This window comes from Biomphalaria glabrata, chromosome 1 (assembly GCF_947242115.1).
Source record: "Biomphalaria glabrata chromosome 1, xgBioGlab47.1, whole genome shotgun sequence".
Classification (NCBI taxonomy): Eukaryota; Metazoa; Mollusca; class Gastropoda; family Planorbidae; genus Biomphalaria; species Biomphalaria glabrata.
This window is the reverse complement of record NC_074711.1, coordinates 29,814,403-29,834,538: the sequence shown is the minus strand read 5'-3', so window position 1 is coordinate 29,834,538 and position 20,136 is coordinate 29,814,403. Positions and strand designations below refer to the sequence as shown.

At 31.9% G+C, this 20,136-nt stretch overlaps 1 protein-coding gene across 2 annotated transcripts in view; it reads right to left on the bottom strand.

Annotated features, from left to right (window-relative positions):
- LOC106060763 (uncharacterized) overlaps positions 1–20,136 on the bottom strand; it is a 169,730-nt gene that overhangs the window by 72,927 nt on the left and 76,667 nt on the right. For both annotated transcript variants that reach the window (XM_056031638.1, XM_056031643.1), the window contains exons 66-97: positions 19,467–19,622; positions 19,175–19,343; positions 18,696–18,883; positions 18,277–18,489; positions 18,020–18,134; positions 17,614–17,846; positions 16,547–16,639; positions 15,683–16,075; positions 15,416–15,492; positions 15,260–15,323; positions 14,863–15,078; positions 14,457–14,556; positions 14,008–14,107; positions 12,596–12,750; positions 12,232–12,320; positions 11,273–11,431; positions 10,785–10,867; positions 10,412–10,509; positions 10,022–10,215; positions 8,854–9,069; positions 5,270–5,384; positions 4,158–4,244; positions 3,834–3,976; positions 3,630–3,722; positions 2,767–2,943; positions 2,351–2,557; positions 2,169–2,239; positions 2,008–2,071; positions 1,551–1,748; positions 1,192–1,291; positions 1,005–1,110; positions 450–613 (exon numbers count right to left, since the gene is read on the bottom strand). In XM_056031638.1, coding sequence (XP_055887613.1) covers positions 450–613; positions 1,005–1,110; positions 1,192–1,291; positions 1,551–1,748; positions 2,008–2,071; positions 2,169–2,239; positions 2,351–2,557; positions 2,767–2,943; positions 3,630–3,722; positions 3,834–3,976; positions 4,158–4,244; positions 5,270–5,384; positions 8,854–9,069; positions 10,022–10,215; positions 10,412–10,509; positions 10,785–10,867; positions 11,273–11,431; positions 12,232–12,320; positions 12,596–12,750; positions 14,008–14,107; positions 14,457–14,556; positions 14,863–15,078; positions 15,260–15,323; positions 15,416–15,492; positions 15,683–16,075; positions 16,547–16,639; positions 17,614–17,846; positions 18,020–18,134; positions 18,277–18,489; positions 18,696–18,883; positions 19,175–19,343; positions 19,467–19,622 — 4,636 coding nt within the window. The remainder of the gene's footprint in view (positions 1–449; positions 614–1,004; positions 1,111–1,191; positions 1,292–1,550; positions 1,749–2,007; positions 2,072–2,168; positions 2,240–2,350; positions 2,558–2,766; positions 2,944–3,629; positions 3,723–3,833; positions 3,977–4,157; positions 4,245–5,269; positions 5,385–8,853; positions 9,070–10,021; positions 10,216–10,411; positions 10,510–10,784; positions 10,868–11,272; positions 11,432–12,231; positions 12,321–12,595; positions 12,751–14,007; positions 14,108–14,456; positions 14,557–14,862; positions 15,079–15,259; positions 15,324–15,415; positions 15,493–15,682; positions 16,076–16,546; positions 16,640–17,613; positions 17,847–18,019; positions 18,135–18,276; positions 18,490–18,695; positions 18,884–19,174; positions 19,344–19,466; positions 19,623–20,136) is intronic.

The window sequence follows — 20,136 nt, the reverse complement described above, 5'->3', positions numbered from 1 at the left end:
GAATTTTCTTGAGCTGCAGAAATCCTTAGGTTTACTATTTATCTTTGTTTGAAACAAAAATGTTCAGGTCAGATTAAATCAAATGAAGTGGGGTGGGGAAATTACACAGAAGGGGGAGGTCAATTAAGTATAAGTACATTTCTATTTGAAGTGATTGTCATAATATTATTTTTTTGTAATGCAAAACATATTGTAGCAGAATGGAAGAATCATTAGGTAACATAGATGAGAAGAATATGTAATGAAATTTCTTAAATATAACTATTTTTGGTTTATCTTGTTGCAGGTCCTAAGAAATGAAAGGACAAAATTAATTTTGTAAACATTGTCATTTTTATTTGTTCAATATTAAAATATAGATTTCTGACTACAAAACAAACACATCAACACCTTTGCTCCTCTCTATTCAGCCAGTTAAAATGATATTTTAAAGGAAGATGTATAAATACCTCTTTGTATGTTACCAGTTGATTTATAGTCTGCATCACACTCAGTGTAACTTGATTCTGCTGAACATGAGGAATAGCTGGATTCACATTGACAAAGTACCTCCACTTTTGGCAGACTTTGTTCCACTTTCTGGCATGCACCATTTATCCAAGAAGTATCAGCCCTGTAATAGAAAAATTTGCATTACAAAATAAACAAAGTTACCTAGCAAATTTGTTATCACAGAAAATTTCTGCAATCATAGATGATTGACATAATAAATGTAAATGGACTGGAACCAATAAGGGAGACCAAGGTAAACATTGAGGAGATCAGTAGAACAAGCAGAAAAGATGGCAGGACGGACATGGATCCAACTAAAGGGAATTGCCCACAACAGATTGAGGGTGTAGTATTGTTGTGGCTGCTCCTCTGGGAGTCAGAAGGATTAAAAAAAACAATAAATTTAAAACATTTGCTAAAATATGCTTCTAAAGATTTAAAAGAAAAAACATAAGATTTCTGGAATTTTCAAAAAATATTTTTAAAAGTATTTCTTTAAACTATGATCTTACCTCCATCGTTGAATAAAACTTTCTATATCTCCAGTATTATTCAAACTGCTATTATTTGTCAACAGAAAGTCATTGGTCATCACACTATCATCATTTCCACACAGACCTAGAAAATACAAAAGACCATTCATTAGTTGAAATCAATCAGGACGTTTATAAATTATCCCAGTCTAGAAGAAAACTTTACCTTCAGCCATGCCAAAATCACTTGATGAACCATAAATCACAGCATTGAGATTTTCTTGATTGACTATGACCTCAACTTGACCACCAGTTGGAAGATTAACCTAGTGATGAGAGATCATTAACAATAAATGTTATGTAGTAGGCCACATTGTATTATCATCTATCAATCAAATCATAAAATTTTTTTTTAATTAGAGAATAGTAATAACATTAGCAAAATAACTAAAATTACCGGAAAGTTTTTTTTTTACCAAAAAAAGTTTCTTGAAAATACTAAAAATTCAACAGAATAAACATTCAGAACAATTAATTATTCAAACATTTTAATGAAATAATTTATATTGCTTTTATTCTCCATACCTTGTACATGAGACCATCAGCATAGCGTAACACTTTGGTTCCAGGGGTTAGATCACCATTCACATACAGACGAACATCAGTTGCAAAGTTATTACCACACTTGTCAAAGACCACCACATCATCTCCTGATAGCACCATTATGCCACAAAGACAAGTCAAGTTGCTTTGACTGTGGCACTGTGATTGCAAAGATCTTACCTGTCAAAATATTTAATTACAGATGTAAATTGAATTAACCACAAGCTAGAGTGTAATTTCATTAATAAAAAAGCGAAGTATGTCACATGTATACTAAGACTTATTAAAAAGAACAAGATGTTTATATTTTGTACCAAAATCACCATCTACTTCAATTTCTAAACTTTAAAGGATGCAAATTACTGTGACATTTTATGTATTATTCTGGTAAGAACTAAACACTTTTTATCACTACATTAAAATCTAAACTGTTTATTACCTCATACAATTGAGATTTGTGCTGGTAAAGTATGAATTCTCCTCTTTTATAATTGTTGAACAGCCTAAAGAAAATTAAAGCATAAGCGTAAAAATATGAATCTGACATTTAAAAAAGTAGTTGCAAAAAATAAAAGCCCCACAAAAAACTTATGAGCTTACTTTTTATCAAATGTTTGGATTGTAGTACCAACGAAACACTGACTTCTTTGCTGACTATCTTGAACAGTGACCTAGGAAAGAATATTGATATTCAAGATTACAGTGTTTAAAAATGAACTCTTTTAAAGTGCTAAGAAAGCAATTAAACATTCAGAAAAAGAATCTTAAAAAGAAATCCTTACATTTATTGTTGCTACATCCCTCTCACTTATTTTGTTACTGCCTTGATATATCTGTGCTGTAACAATAATCTTCATTTCTTGTACAGGCTCAAGAAGATTGTCTTCAATAGCTATGACATCTACAGCACTTGTCATCTCCCAGTTATCTTTAGTTAGTTGTATTCCACATTGTGTGCTTGTCTCCCCATGACTGAAAACTATCTGGGCCTGCCAATGTATTAAGTTTTATTTTACAACACAATAACTCATTCAGCACTCCAAAGAAATTATAAGCAAGTCAATACGTCATGGAGAATGTATTTAGACAAGAAGTAGCAACACCTTATCATGAGTTTATTATATAACTAATTGTGAGACAAATCAGTTTTATAAACACAAAGTTTTAAGAGGAAAAGAAAAAGGAATATTTGATTTACCCTAGTTTGTTTCTGACACAGTAACTGTTGATTTTGTTGAACTCTAAACAAAATATGAATAGTACAGTTTTCCCAGTCACTTAAGTTTCCACAAAAGAAACCTGGAGGGAAATGTGAAGAAATGTGGAATCTATCTCTCTGACCATCCTCTGTAACTTGTAAACTAGATTCTGGAATCTAAATACAAAATTAGATTTCCATGAGCTGTCTTTAAATAAATTACAATTCTTAATTTTAACAGAAAATAATATTTATAAAGCAAAGATATTCAAACTGAATTTATTTAATCTACAATTATAAAGACTTGATATCAATTTCTGATTTTTATTCATAACAAAAGAAGCAAATTATTAAAAATCAAAGATAAGCAATCAAAAAGCCTAAAAGAAAGCATTATTTCTTCTTTAAATATAACCAAAAAGAAATGATATAATGCCCAATTAATTATTAAATGATGACAGAGTATTGTATATAATCAATTTTCATTTACAGATAAGGTTATTGGTGAGTACATAATGAATTAACTTAAAATTAGCTCAAACTCTCAATGAAAAAGTAATGGAAAGATAACTCTTAATTTCTGCAAGTCGGACTAGAGTTATCCCATGTAATTTTTGCAGGGACAGAGAGTGTGGCTCAGAAAAAAAAAAAGAAAAGGGGGGAGGAAAGAACAAGTAATCTTCTCTGTATATATAATTCTCTTCGTCGCCCAACCACCCAGGAAGTGTTCACCCGTCACTAAATGGCGGCATATGCTACCCTGCGGGTAGGCTCATTTTATTTATTCTATTAGCATCATAGTACTCAAAATTGTTTTTACTTTAAATGTCTAAATAAAGAATATAAGTAAAACCTAAATTGACCTGTATATCAGTAGTTATTATATCACTGTATCTCCATTCAGAATATGTGTTTGAATTGTTCACATCATAAAATCCTTGAATTGCACATCTCAGCTAAAAATAATTTCAAAAATGACAAATTTCAAGTTATGTAAGCTATTTTATTTACAATTAACTTAATAAATTTATTTCTGAAAAACAAGAAATCTGAAACTAGAAACCTACAGAATCACCAAGTTTAAATCCATGGAGATCATTGAGTGTCAGGATACCAGGCTGACCACATTGTAAAGGAGATGAGTTCAGAATGGCACCAGTGCTATTTTCCCATTTAACTCTGTATGAGACTTTATTCAAGCACAAATCAGCTAAAATAAGAAGAAAGTATTTTAACAATTTATAAACAGAACATTTTTTGTTTTTAAGTTATTTGTGCAGAGAAAATTTGTTTAGAAACAATAGTTTAAATTTCAAAAGTGTCATACAATTTCAATAGTAAAACAAAATTTCAAAATATTTGTACTATTACATATTCCCACCAGAATATACCTTTGCTTGTGGTACAAGTCACTTGGAAAAAGGGAGATGATAAGACTTTTGATGTTGAAATTTCAGGTTGACGTATATTGGGATACGCTGGAAAAAAATTATTATAAAAACACTCACATATTATTATTTCTGGACTATTACAGTGATCTTTAAATTGACTTTAATAAATGTTCAAATAAATTTGAAGAGAATGTACTTAATTTCATCTGTTCATTTTTAGATGGCCATTGTGGTTCACTTATTTTTTTAAAAATTAAATTGTCAATGTGTGTTGTTAACTTGACTTCAATCTAAGATCATTCTGTATCTCATTTATATTTAGCCTATACTAGAATGACCTGCCTAATATTAACAACCTGACCCAACCTTTCCTTCACACTTTTAAATATTTGAAATAATAAATATTGCTAAGTTCTTCAAATATATAACAATTTAGAAAGCTATATTTTAAGCTATATTCATGTGGTGAGCAGAGTGATTAAGTTAAGCAATGTTGTGAACAGTGTAGCTAGCAACTATACCTCAAAAATAGCTTTTGGTGCAGTGAAATGCACTATGAGATTTTTTTCAAAAATAGCTTTTGGTGCAGTGAAATGCACTATGAGATTTTGGATATATCAGTAAAGTGGTTGTATAAATATTCACTGTAAGATTGTATAGATGATTTGCTTACTTCTTTTAGTCAGAATGAGTATAAGAACTCTAAAAAAAAGAATCTAACATGTCCTACACATGCTTCAGTTTTACACTGACTACAGCAGTTACACATACACACTTTTTTTTCCATTACTGAGATCAGCAATTAATAGGCCTACCAAAAATATAAACTAGAAAATATTGGAACTATTATTATTTATGAAGATCTAGTATTAGCAGTAGCAATAATCAAAGATGTAACTCTATATCCATTGGCTAAGACAGTGTTTACCATTTTGTGATGTGTTAAAACTGTTTTTGATGAGCAGAAACATTAATCACAAGCATAACTTCAAAATTTAAATAAAAAGAAGCAATTACTTTTGCTATTGGAAATTAAAAACATCTTTGTGAAAGAAAAATCATTAAAACAACTTTTTTTTTCTTTATTAACTAAAAAAAAACAAATTCCATACGTTTGACAAAAGTAAAAGATGTTTGACTGGATGCAGGCTGGCAGGTTTCAGAGTCATTGTAAGGAGAAGTTTGATTGAACATATAGCAGGTATTATCAATAAAACAGGTGTCAGTCTGGAGATAAAGAAATTGAAAAGTAGAATGGATATAAATTATAACAATTATTGGGTAGCTTAACTCATTAGCTACTAAGCCCATACCTATAAGCAGCATCTCTCTAAATACTAAGCAAAGGGAGGTAACTCCAAAACATCAATAGACTGACTTTACAAAATATATTTTAAAAAACATAAAACAACATCTATCAATAACAAAAAATACTTTTAAAAAAAGAGAAATGGATGACCTTTAAAATGATGTATAACTTGAATAGGTTATACAAGATTCAAACAATAAAAACAACAGGTAAAGACGAAAATTTGTTTGAGTGCCTGATTTTTTGAAGAATGGTGGACCCCCCCCCCCCCCCCCATCAGATCTGTAATTTTTGGTAATATTTAAATTTTACCCAAAGACCAGTAATGTTTTTAAGTAGGAATTTAGTAGGCCTATACAATAAACATTATGCTTATATATAAAATCTGTATATGTCTTGAGTATTTACTGACTTTCACTGGGTACGCGTGAGGCCCTTAGTTGCCTGAACATGGCATCATGCTGATGTGGTTCTGCATGTGTCTCAGATTTCATTACTTCTAGCATGACAAAGTAAAAGTAATCAAACCAACGTTGTGTACGCCCCCAACTAGATCTATTTCATCTAAAGTTTTCATGTGGTAAATAAAAACTGTTCAAAATATCAGTCAAAGATGTTGAAGATTCATTGACGCTAGTGTGACAAGTCAAAAACTCGCTGTCAGAGTCACTCAAATTTATCACAGCATTAATTATTATTTTTCATTATTTATTTATTTTATTTAAATTATTTCCCCATCCTCCCCCTAAATTCTCCACCCGCACCACCCTTTCCACTCCAGGCAAGACTTAGTTGACCACCTTGGAGATAGCTAAGGCGCGTCCTTTCATTTATCTGCCCTTGATCGGGGAAAGGTAGACACACAATCTCTTTTGTCTTCCCCCCGGATGTCTGAAGGACGGTCGCAGTGGACACCACCTTGTGTGGGATGCAAGTCGCCCCCCCCCCTTTCCCACTTCTCTCTTTGATCTAGGAGACCACAAAGGTCAACACACCGCGTGATATTCCAAGGTGCGGCTCCCACCTCGAGTCAAATCCACCCACGTGTAAGATAAATCTTAGCCTAGGGCATTTCCTGTGTCCGCCCGCACTTTCCAGGCTTATATAAAGTAAACCAACTCAAATCAGACTCTCTTTCATTCTCATTCGAGCTGAGCTATCGAGTCTGGACTGCTTCATTTTTTCTCACTCCTAGAGGAATACCTGGTGGTAAGCCGAACTTAATCACAAGTTCCATCTTGATTACTCTGTGTATATTTCCATTGGATTTTATCATGTGTAGTTTATTATTTCATTTATATTTAATTAGTGCATTGTGTATTTCTCACTGGCGTAAGTAGAAAACATGAACATGTCCTATGTATTTATTTGTTTATTGCATTACTCCATTAATGCTACGTTGCTCAATTGATAGTTGATGCAACTATGTATATATTTGTACACCTTATTTTATTTCCTTTATCTCGGTTGACAGCCTTGATAATTTCACTATCGCACTAATACTGCGCTTAGAAAGGAGATATGAGTTATCCCCCCTGTAATGAATTATCTCCCCTTTACTCATTTTACTCTAACGAGAGTTGCGCCCCTTGAACGGACACCCTCTCCATTCAAGCGCGCTCTATTGTTCTCGATCGACGGTCATATGTAAACATACCGTCAGGATCGCTGACACCGCCCAATTCAACCCCCCCCCCCCTTTTTCTTTCTCTATCCACCTGTGTTGTTTATTTGAGATTATTATTTCCCCTTCTATGTACGTTCTTATATTATTATTTCCCCTTTTATGTACATTTCTATATTGCTACTATCTGCCATCTGTTCTCCAAACCCCATGTGTCATCATCTCCCCATTATGCTCTAAAGCAGTTTTACCAATCTGACGAATGCACCTCAGTCGAGGGCATCGATAAGATGCATTAGAGACATGTCCTAACTTGTCTTTATTTATCCGCAGCCTCCCTCAGGTGTCTGCCTATTTATCGGATTATTTACCTGCCTATTTATCTATTGGATCTATTGCCTATTTATTTGCTATTTGCTGTTCAGTGTCTACTCGATGCCACTCAACTACTGCCTATGTGCTTAGTGCTATTCAGCGCTGCACTTGCCTACTGAGATCTACTCAACTCTACTACTTGGCGCTATCGGCATTGCCCGCCTATTCGACAGCCCACCTGTCATCTTATTAGGTGCGACGTCCCTATGGACTCAGGTCTGTGCGAGACGTCATAGCTACGCCAAACCCTCTGCAACTCACTGGACAAACCCTGTCAACTACGCTGCCCACGGCAGATCAGCTCTGCCCGCAGTAACCTTGTGCCCACGGTAGCCGGCCACCCGTCCTACTGTGCCCACTACAGATATTAGATTTTTGGGGATTGAGACTCCACAAGAACTATATCACAGGCGTCCCTCTATCCGCTAGAGCGCCACCTCCAGCTGCAGAACCTCAAGCCAGGACACAGCCAGCTGCGACATCAACAGGAATACCAGCTAAGTCAGAGGACAAAGTGACATACTCTCTTATTAGGTGCAAGAGTGATGATTAAATCCATTATTATCTAGAGATAGCTGCAAACCCTCCCCCTTTTTATTCTTATATGTATATTTATGTAAATAAATATTCTTAAATTTTAACTTTTGTATCTATCTTTCATTGCTTGTCTCGTTGCATGCCTGCTCCTGATTCATATGCTGATAGGTTGGTGTGTGATAGCTTTAAAAATAATCATCCCCTAGACATTAAACGCGCCAAACACACCTCACATTTCCCCACCTGTCACAGCTAGATCCAGAATAGTCTAGATCTAGGCTAGATGATCGATCTAATATTTACTTCACTCTCTCTCTGAATCGGACTAGATCTAAGTCTAAATGTAGCGCTAAATTCTAATGATCAATGTCTTGATCAATATCAAGTTCATTATTAGCTGTATTTAGTGTATTATTTGCGATAACGGGTCTAAAAATTGAAAGGTCATTGAGAAAATGGCCTGTGCAGCTAAGAAAAATCGCAAAAAAAATCAACAAACTTCGAAGGCCCATAGAAACTAAAGCGAAAGACGTAAAAACATCCAGTTTTTTTTAACGAAACGATCTATATTTCTACTTTTTAAAAAACCCAGCCAGCTCAAAATAACACCACGCGTCGCGCAGGAAAACGAGAGCTACGCAAGTCACGCTGTATGTGTGCTGTGGCGGGCGCATTTGGGCGCATTAGTACTGAGGGGGGAAGGGCGCATTTGGGCGCATTAGTAGCTAATGAGTTAAAATAAAAATGACAGACCACTTATTGATAAGTATAACCTGACAGACCACTTATTGATAAGTAAGTATAACCTTACTTTTTGAACTACCAATGAATCTTACTCTGGTCCTATTTACCTTGATTGTGCATGCCTCTGGTTTTGTTGTGCAGGACACACAAGTAGAATTGTAGAGCCAGTAGTTATAATAAGAACTGATCAGCATACCATCGTTGCTAATGGCTATTGCATAACTTAATGACTTATTGACCAAACATATAACTTTATTTATGTTGATAAATTTGGCAGCAACTTTGATCACTTGGTCTGAAGTTTGAATTGTTTTGTTGACAATCTGTTATAGTAGCAAACATAAAATAAACAAAATTAGCCTCAATAAAATAAAAACAAATTGTTATAAAAAAAACTACATGCTAAATAGCTCTCTGAAGGCTTTTCTTGCATTGTGGGGGAACTGTGACAAATTTCTGACAAGTTTAGACACTAATCCCAGTCATTAGTTTAAAAGTCAGTTCAGTGCATTCCACAATATTGTTTAACCAGCTTTTTTTTTTCTGGCAACCTTTTCTACATACTCCAAGTCCATGTAAAGTGTCTTTAAAAATAAAAATAATCTTCGCTGATGGACAATTTTTTGTTTACAAAACATGCTGGCATGAGGGATTCCACAGTATTTAGCTATGCTTTTCCTGTTGTCATAAAGATCCTATACTTTCAAAGACCTGAATAAGTCTTTTAGCCTCAGCTTTCATGACAGTCTAAAAGTGATGAGTACTATTTCATTTCAAGGTAAGGCGTGATTTTTTTAAAACTTCTGCACAGTCTAACCATCTCTCTTAAAGTTGAACCCTAAGTATTTGAATGTCTCCACTTCTTTCATTGCTACACCATTTAACTGTAAGCAGAATTTTATGATATGCTTCTTATAAGTACTTTGCTCTTTTTCAGCACAGATATCTATGCAATCAGCTTTTACTGAAAATTCAATCTGGAAAACCGTCTCGTTCCTGATATGCATTTTCTCCAGTGAGGTCTATATAATGTTATTCTAAGATTGAAAATTAAGTCTCTTCTTCTTCATGACATAAATCCTATAAACAGCATTTCCATCTTCATATAAACTAGGAACATGGTGAGTATCTTTGGCACATTCTTAATATCCTAAAGGTTAAAATTTTAAAGCACTTCAAAGTATGCTAGGTATGTATTGCCTGAAAACATACAGCGAAAGAAAGCTTAAAATGGAAGAAAAAAAAAAGATTGTTGCCAAATCACTTTCAACTTACTGTAATTTGCTTCAGGTGGCAAGTTAAAGATGGGTTATTGAGGAAATTTTCACCATAAATGTGGAATTCTGGTTTGCAGATCTGAATATTTGAATCACAAATACGTTTACCTCCAACATCTATGACAGTTGGTGGTTTCCTGATGTCAATATCACAAGCTGGGCCACTAAAGTTCTGATTGCAGACACAGATACCTGACAGAACAATTTGTACATAAAAATGCATTATTTTCACCAAGAAAAATTAAATCAGCTGTATCTTACATCTATAGTAATTTTTCAACCATATAATTATTAACAAATTAATTTCAAGAAATCTTTATTATCTAATAAATTACAGATGTTACTTCAAAAGAGAAGATAATGAAGTCCTAATAATTTAGGTACATGCCTTCTTTGCACTGTCCCTTATTGTTACAATCCTCTGGGCAAATATTTCCAACCAAAGATTTATTTATGTACACCTGATTTGACTCAATGATCCAGTATCTGTAACAATAAAATATCTAGTAATGACTCATTATCTGTAACAACAAAATTACTAGAACAACAAAATATCTATAAAAGATCCAGTCTCAGTAAAAGTAAGATAGCCTATCTAGTAATGACTTGGTATCTAAAATAACAAAATATCTAGAAATGACCCAGCATCTGTAATAATAAAATGTGTAGTTAAGTAATACATCGTTCTCTATGTAATAGATCAATAAATACTCTTATCATTTTAAAAATAGATTAACAAATGCTTAAAATGTAAACATTACTTTAAATCCACTTGAAGATTTATCAGGCAGCGCATATTAAGGTTATCTAGTGTTGACATGAAAAATTCTGTTGAATCAAATATCTGAAAAAATATGGAGATTCAACTAAAAAAAAAAGTTGTTTAAGAAATACTTTGTCAGAAAAAGACAACTTAAGAATAAATACATAATTATTTTAACTGACTTTTCACTAGAACCAAACTGTAGTTTACAGTAACTCTATTGTTTCAATAGAGGAATATGTTTGAATAGGTCCCACTGTATTGTACTTAACCTTTTCTCTTTCTATATGCACTTCACAAAGTAAATAAAATTGTTAATTCTTTAAACTTTGATTTTATGAATTATGACTAGGTGCAATTATAATTTATATGAAATGCATGAACATTACACATTGTATTGCTCATTTTCATCTAATAAAAAACTAATTAAAAATTAATTAATTAATGTATTAGCTTATCAAATATTGCTTGAGGAAATTAAATTACCAGGATATCTTCCATGCAGCCTTTTATCAGGTAGTCAAAGTCAACACTTTGTAAAACATTGCCAAGACAGGCAGGCCCAGAAATGGTGCTACGAATAGAGTTTTCACAGTACTGTCTAGCAGAAGCTTCAGTAAAGTTAGCAGTAGGCCAAGTAGGTACCTGCAATCATACGTTGCCAAGTAGAGAAAAATAGTTTTTAAATTTGTTATATGAAATATTTTCCCAAATAAAGAAGATAAAAGGAGTTAACAAATTCATAGATGGTCTTTGCAAATCAGTCATACTCAAATCACATACATGCTAATTTCAAATTAACCAGTATGAGACATTAAGAGATTCTTTTCAAATGTTTTTGGGATCTAAACATGACATACAGATGCACAAACACAATAGCAGCATTTCCTAACAAAAGAAACTAAAAAAAAATATTAAATTTTGATTATTTGTCTAAAGTACTGTTTAATTAAAGTCAGACTGATGAGCTGCTTGGTCATAGCGACATTCTTGTATGCTTGTGAGTCATGGACCCAAACTGCAGAATTAGAGAGGAGGATCCTAGCTAAGGGATAAGGAAGGTGGTGATCTGTTTAATGCTGTTAAAGCTTTTACAAATATACATTTTCAAAATACATCAACCACATTCAATAGCCAAAAGTAGCCACTTGGCAGGTAAAAGTTAAAAACATCACAAAATGACAATGACAACCGGCTGATGTCATCATTGCCAACCAAGAAACTAAAAGGATTCACATCTAGCAACAGACTAATCCTATTACAATAAGACTAGTGATGTATAAAAGTAGACAAGAAAATTACCATATTAACAATAGTTAAAATAAAATAATCCAATTGTCATTAAAGAAAAAAAAAACATAGTTGATAGTTGATAATTTAACATCAAGATTGTATAATTTCTTGAGTCTGTTATAAAATCAAAGCTGATCACTATTGTAACTTACTTGAGGAACATAAGTAGTGTCATACTCAAACTTGTAGGCACAATTTGGTTGAAGTGCAGTGGCATACAAGTCAATGGTGATATCAACACCTTTTAACAAGTAAAGTTATGAAAGTGTTAACATGTTTTAACAAGTATGGTAAGAAACTTCAATTCATTTACATCCAAAGAAAATAATATTTATAATTCTGTGGCATTTTATATCTCAAGAGATTTTCCCATAGTAAGTTCTCTAATTATAATGCTAAATATGATTGAACAGGATCATAGTTGAAATACGTTCCTTTTGACTTATTCAGTTTCAAAAAATAAATACTTTAATATAATATATAAATAAATAAAAAATAAATACTTTAATGCTTTACCTCTAAATAAATTTTTGAGTCCTGCTTGACAATTTGACTTGTATACATTTGTGCTGCATGCACTAATATTACCACATGTGCAATATGTATCTGTAGTTGATACAGTATCTATTGTTCCACAAAAACCACCAAACATAGAATCTGCTGGCTTAACTCTATGAACAAAAGAAAGAAACAGATACTGCATAAATTGAAAGATAAAACAATATTACTGCAGAAACAGGACCATAAGATTTCTTTATCATAATAAGATTCTACATCAAGGCTGTCTGTAAGTAACTAATGATTTTTTGCTTATTAAAGTACAATTAATAAAGATTTGTTACCCTCATAATAGTTACAATCAACAACACTTATGTGCACATTTATTAATTCACAAAAAAAAAATCTTTAAATCTTTATTTTTTTTCATCTTAATGTTATTAGTTTATCAATTTTTTTATTGTTTGACATAAGCCATAAAACAGCTGAAATGAATGCTGAAGAGGTTCTTCTCAAGAGCTAAAGCGAATGTTGAATGAACTAAGGAAATGTATATATATATATATACATATATATATATATATATATATATATATATATATATATATATATATATATATGTATGCGTGTGTGACTTGTACTTTTCATTGCATTAGCTATATTTTCCCTTTAGGTTTTCTGTTCTTACTTTTATGATGACATTTTTTGTGGTCAAATTTGATTATCTGGTAAGCATATCTTTTTTACAAAATTCTTATATCTTTAAATCAATATGAAATAAATGTTAGTCAAGTTTTCTTGTTTTTATTGCATGTTGGACAGGGAAACCAGGAGCCATCTTCCAAAAACTATGGCCAAGGCAAACAAATCCATCGGCCTGGAGACTGAGATCCACTACATCAAAAGCTCTGATGGCCACCTTTGTTTGCGAGACATCCACAGTATCCACAGAGGTTGAAAAGAGACAAAAAGTGGTTCACCTGAGAGAAATGTGACTGAATGTCATGATCATGTCACCAAATATTTTTGGCTAAGATGAAACATGTTTACCAATGTCAGCCATAACATAGAAGCCAAAACCAAAGCAAGGCTGTCCATGTATAAGATGGTGTTGCACCTTTTAGAAGATCTAAAATCTGTGAGCACCAGCTGGGAAGAGGCTGTAGAAGTCCCTTATGACTGATCTCTGCGGAGAGAGCTTTCCACCCTCTGCATGGAAAATCATGGGAGGACCTAAGTCTTAAGTAGGTCCTTTATTGATAATGTGATGTTTAAAAATTAAAAATGTAAAATCTTGAATAACATTCTTGAGTCCTGAGAGATAAATAATTAATATGAAATCTACTGTGACCACATAAAAAAGTCTATATATACCAAAGGTATGCAATTTACTAAGGGAATTATTCGAATATTGAAACTTCTTTCTCTACCTCCAGCTCAGGGAAAATGTGTCATGGTCTGTAGCAATTAGTTTACTATCTTTGATCATCAAGTCATTAGCTGAGTTCTTGTCAAAGCTTCCACATAAACCTTGTATTTAAAAATTAAGAGGCTATGAAGTAGGTATTAACAAAGTATACATTTTAAAAAATGAAAGATGTTACGATATTAACCTTCATTGCAAAAAATAATTTTCATATCATACAAATTTAAGTTCTAAAACAGCTAATGAAGTACAGAAATAAATGATAAAACCATTTTTTTAAATTAAAATTTAACTGTTACTTTCAATTAACATAACAACTTAAATAAAAAAAAAAAATTAAATTGCAATTAATGATCTAACCTTACAGTATGACACTAAAAGATGTTTCAATAAAAGTTTGAGTAAATCAAAAGATATTAATTTAAAAAAAAAAACGTCTGAACTTATCCATACCTTCAGAATTTCCATAGTCATAAGATGATGCTTGGATAACAATGTTAATGTACTTTCTGCCCACAGTTACCACAACTTTAGTGCCAGTGACAAAAGTTATCTGAGAACATACAGGTTACATTTTCAAGTTTAATGGGACAGATACAAAAAAATTTAAATGAAGTAACTATTCCCACTAAGATATAGCACTTTAAAAAGAAGTAAAGCTCTTGCCAAGAGTTAACAAGGATGTCAAAATAACTATTACAACAGTTCAATGCTTTGACTTTCCCCTAACTAATGTGTCTGTTACTCATTAGAACTAGTGGACTCTAATAATATAATTGAAACTTCAGGTCTTTGGAAAGCACATTAAAAATACTTGCTAATCAAACACACACAAAAATTGATTGTATCCCAACTGTACCTCGTATTTCTTTCCATCATTATATCTAACAATCATTAGATCAGGGCTCTGGGGTCCATCGTTCATCATGTCAACTTGTAAGGGAGACAACCTGTCTTCCAAGTTTTGTGTTGGACCACAGCGGTCTAACCGAAACACTTGTTTTCCTGATCGTACAACTACTGCACAGTTGCATGATGCTTTGTTGTTATTACATTTGCGATAATAAGCATGCACCTTGAAGGATAAATATAAAATATTCTTAAAAGATAAATTGAAAATACAATCTTATTGATAAGATACAGTTATATATTTAAAAAGAAAAAGGTCTTTTAGAATTAGTATTAATCTGAAATGGTCAAGCATGTATAAAATTATATTGATTAATTATTGAGAAAAAAACAACAACAATACATGCCTGATGAGGTAATGTTGTATGTCTGTATAAAATAAATTCACCAACATTAAAGTTGTTATAATACCTGCAACATACAGAAAATACAAAATTGATAGCTTGATTTAGACTTTTTTCTTTTTTTTTAGATAAGAAAGAAATACTTGTAAAGCTACTCACATCCCATCAAAAGTAGTCATATGTGGGTCATTGATGGACTGACAGATTGCTACTCTATCAGAATCAAGGATTTTCACCTAGTAAAGAAAAAAAAATTTAAAGTCAAATAATCAGTTTATTAAATTGTTTTTAAAGACAATTTTTAGATTGCTAATAATGTTTTGCAAAAAAAAAATAATTAATTAATTTAAAACTAGCAAAATAAAAATATATTGAATTACAAATTCAGAGCAAAAAAATATAAATAATGTAAAAAAAAAAGTTTACTGTGATGGTTTCAACTGCCACTATATATGTTTCAGTCAAGTGGGCAGAAACTTCAATATATCTGGTCTGATCTCCATCTATTAGACCATCTACAACTGCTCTCACATAAACAGTCTGAACTAACTGCCAGTTACTATTGGTGAATACAACCCCACATGAAGGCTGCTGAAATGGTACACTGCTACTCCATTGAACAACTAATTGAGGTAAAACATTGTTTGCGTCTGGGCAACGGATGTCCTTGGCACTGGAAACAACCTTGAGTGAAATGAACATATTGCAATCTGTGGTTTTATTCTGATCACAGAAAATTAAGGGTGGGAAATTAGATGACATTCTAAAAACTCTGTCTTCTGCTCCTTCTGTAACTGCTAGACTGGTACTGCCCACAATCTGAACAAAAAAAACAAAAAGTTATTTGTAAGAAAAACTCTGATCAATATTTTGAACATTTAACAATCCAGTTTAATCAAAACATAATAATTAAATGCATTAAAAATATTGCACTGCATCTAGGTCCATGGATTTAAAACCCCAAAAAATAAATGCCTGTGAGAGTAGACAAAAATCTATCATGGTCTACATGGACTAGACCCAGCAGTCACTGCAAGAATGAAAGGATGCAATTGGTTAGATCTAGATCTGCTTTCTGTATTGTTAAAGATGGACTAAGCACAAGCTAAAAACAAAAGCACAATTTTTTAAAGATAGATGTTTAATTTATTAAATAGAAATGTTTCCAATTAAAAAAATGGCAAAATGTTTACTGTTACAAATAACTTTTTAGTAAAAATTTAAATATGTCAATAAATTAAATTTAAAAAAAACATCAAAGTTTCCCATTAACAGTTTACTACTGAGTACCTTTATTTGTAGATTAAAATCTGGACTTCTAATTATAGGACTTCTACTCTTGTTACACAGGTTTACATTGCAAGCAACAAGACCACAATATATCTGCAGAAAGAGTTATAAACAAATTAGTACTTGCAGTGCTTTGCGTAAATTAATTAGAACTAAGAAAATCACACAATTATTTTCTTGATGAGTTTGTTTTATGCTTTTCAATATGAAACAGTAAATGTATATGGCTATAATGAAACAAATCAATTCGTTTACTAAGATTCTAAGAAACAGAACCATATATTTCTATGGCACAACAAGGAGAAACAGAATCAGTTAATTTATATGGTATACATAGAAGATATAGATTCAAGCATTTAAATGTATAGTAAACATGAAACAAAAATAAAACAATGTTATTGCTATTCATGTAACAACAGAACCATGATTTGAAATAATATGTGATTGAGAAAAGCAAAAAAAAAGTTTATCACACTGCTAAATTTTATATTTTCCTGTAAAAGTGGTTTTAATAATTTTCTGAATCATGGGCTTAACAGATCTTTTATCAAATCAAAATAAACATATATAATGATTACTCCTTAGGGATAGACAGTGTGCTGCTAATTGTGTAACATTCTTGAAAGGAGGCCTTCAAAGTCAAGTTCCATCCTTATATTACTAGATCTATAGTGAATTTTTTTGTAAAGCGTCAAAATAAAAGCAACAAAAGGTATTTTCTATAGAAAAGAAATAGATCACTAGTAAATAAGGAAATATTGTACTAGCTGGGGTGAAAGAAAGCCTCACTAGTTGTTCAAGATCCATTAAGTACATTTTTAAAACTAAGAGTCTTCCTGAGGTGCTAGACCATACTCTCTAGTCTGACGTGTCCAAAGAATGGTGCCCTTGGAAATATCATTATCATTGGCCTGGAGTCGTTAAATATGTAGCTTTAGACTCTCAAGACAACCACAAAACCTCCCAAGTAATTACCTTGTTTAGAGAATTGAGCCAGTGGTTGTAGCAAAAATGTTGCCATCTAATAAAATGTATTTTTGATTTGAAGAAAAACAATATGTACGTACCTTGGAAGTATAATTCAAGCCAATCAGTGAACGATATGAGACTTGATGATTTGAGTCGTTACTTTGAACTTGACTCTCAAGCACAAAGTTATCATCAATGTACCACTGAGCCCAAACAGTTATATTGCTGTTGTTATTTCTGTACTCAGCCCAATCACAGACAAACACAAAATTTGAGCTATTCAGGTTAAACTGAGTTTTGACTTGGGGTTTGGCATCAATTTTAGGAAAATCTAAGAAAAAAATAGTGGGTTAATTTTAGCATTTATTTTTAATCTTCAACTTCAGGGTGTTTAGAACAGGAATTCTTTACTCCATCGTCCATGCTACATTAAGGTGTGGATAATAATGCTTCAACAATGAAATATAATGAGTGACATAATTAGAATGTAGAGGGTAATAAAACCTTTTCTATCAGTCCAATCTGATCTGCTCTTTTCTGGATCACAAACAAGATCTGGGTTTGAGGAATTGCTTTGAGTTACTTTGTAGCAAACATTAGTGATGAAACAATACTTTGGCTGCAAAAGAGATTGATTGAATTTTAAACAAATATCATGTTGACCTTGCATTTAAATTTTAAATATATCACTTACATTAACTTAGCATTTACATTTTAAAAACTTGTACAAATGTAAAAAAAAAGAAAAAAAAAAGCAATACCCAAATAGTACAAGGCTTTTGGTTGCAGTTGAAACATTCAGAGCTGTAAGTTTGATAAATTACAGGTGAGCTTGAAATATTCACTGTATTTTGAACTGTAACTTTAAAGCTGGCTTTGTAAGGTATTGTGCATGAGATTTTTTCATATGTAATAAACTGAGCAAATACTCTTTCAGTTCTATTCCTCCTTGAAAAATTTGTTTCACCAAAATACTATACAAAAAAAATACAAATCTTTGTTGGCAATTTACAATAAAATTTTTAAGTTATTAGTTAAAACAAAGAACATATCAAATAATAAAATGCTAATCATGAATGATTTTGTATGATTAGAATTAAAAAAAAACAACTTATTTTGGATATAGTATAAATTTGCATCTCAATACACATTAAGATACTATTTTTGGATTAAAGCTTACATTTATTTCCTCAAATATGCATATCAATTGATTAGTGTAAGCAAATGGTCCTCCAATTAAAGTGATGATATCACATTTGTCATGCAGGACATCACAAGAAGATGGTACCATATTATTAATTGCAGGTGGATTAGTTGACTTGATTGAGCAATCAATTCCAATGAAACCACTTCTACACTCACAAACGCCTATGAGAAAATAATTCATAATTTTATGTAAGATTTCTTATATAAGTTTGTTAATTTTACTTAAAATCAATGACCTTATTTATTACCATTATTTCTTTGTTTAATTTTCTGCAAAAACAAAAAATAGTAATGTGTCTTTTGTACAATACAAAAAAAATTACCAAAAGTAGTTTGTGATGTTGCTAATTTTTTTGAAAAAAAAAATTGACTTGGCTACAAATTTTAGAAAAGCTAAACATTTAGAATGATATATAATAGTACAAACTAAGCATACATTTTAAGTATAATTACCATTTGTACAGTTGCCATTATTGTTACAATTGTTGAGGCATAGTCCATCCAGATAACTTCTATCAGGCTTGTTATCAATCCATAAGTTCACAGATCTACCTACAATACTTAGGCACTGTTCAAAAAGACTTGCTAAAGCTTCAACAGCATAATCTGTGTGCCCCATTATCTAGAAATTAAAAAAAAAAAGGTAAACAAAAAAAAAATGTATAAAATGTTAATTCTCTCCCATATTCTAACCTTGTGCTATTCCATTTGGTTTAAAAGACTAGTAGTTAAAACAATGACAAACCTTGATGTCAGTGACACATGATTCAACAACTTTGTTAAAAATATCAGAGGAGATATTACAACATTTCTGTCCAATCTGTGAACTTGTCAGGTAATTAATGCAAAAGTTTGCTGCCTTCTCCTCAGTCCACTCAGTTGCATTTGTCCAACTAAAGATCTGAGAGACAAGTGATAGAAAAGTAGAGAGTTCATTTGTAGTTAGGGTTATACTTGAACTTGAACATGTGATGGATTATAATAGAGATTGGTTTTAAAAAAATGCTACTTAACCTTTTGAACTCACCAGCCTGATTTATTGGTCTGCATTTAAAAAAAACACATCATGTACGACTATTCGACTTATGGTAAATGACAGTAATAGTGGCATGAGTTTTGTATTTTTTGTAATTGGTGAATTGGTTTACAAAATGAAAAAACACTCTATTGATTCAGGTAATCATAATGCAAAAAAATTAACTTTGCATGATGCAGTGAACCATATTTTCAATGATTCTAAGAAACAAAGAAGATCTAGAAAATGATTACATGATTACAGTGATAGTGAAATGGAGATTGACTCGACAATCATCTAGATTCAGTAGTTTGCATGTGTTCTAAGTGTAATTTTTCCTTAGGAGCCAATGGGAATAGGAAATTAAGGGCAGGGAACTGAGGATTGAAAGGGTTAAACA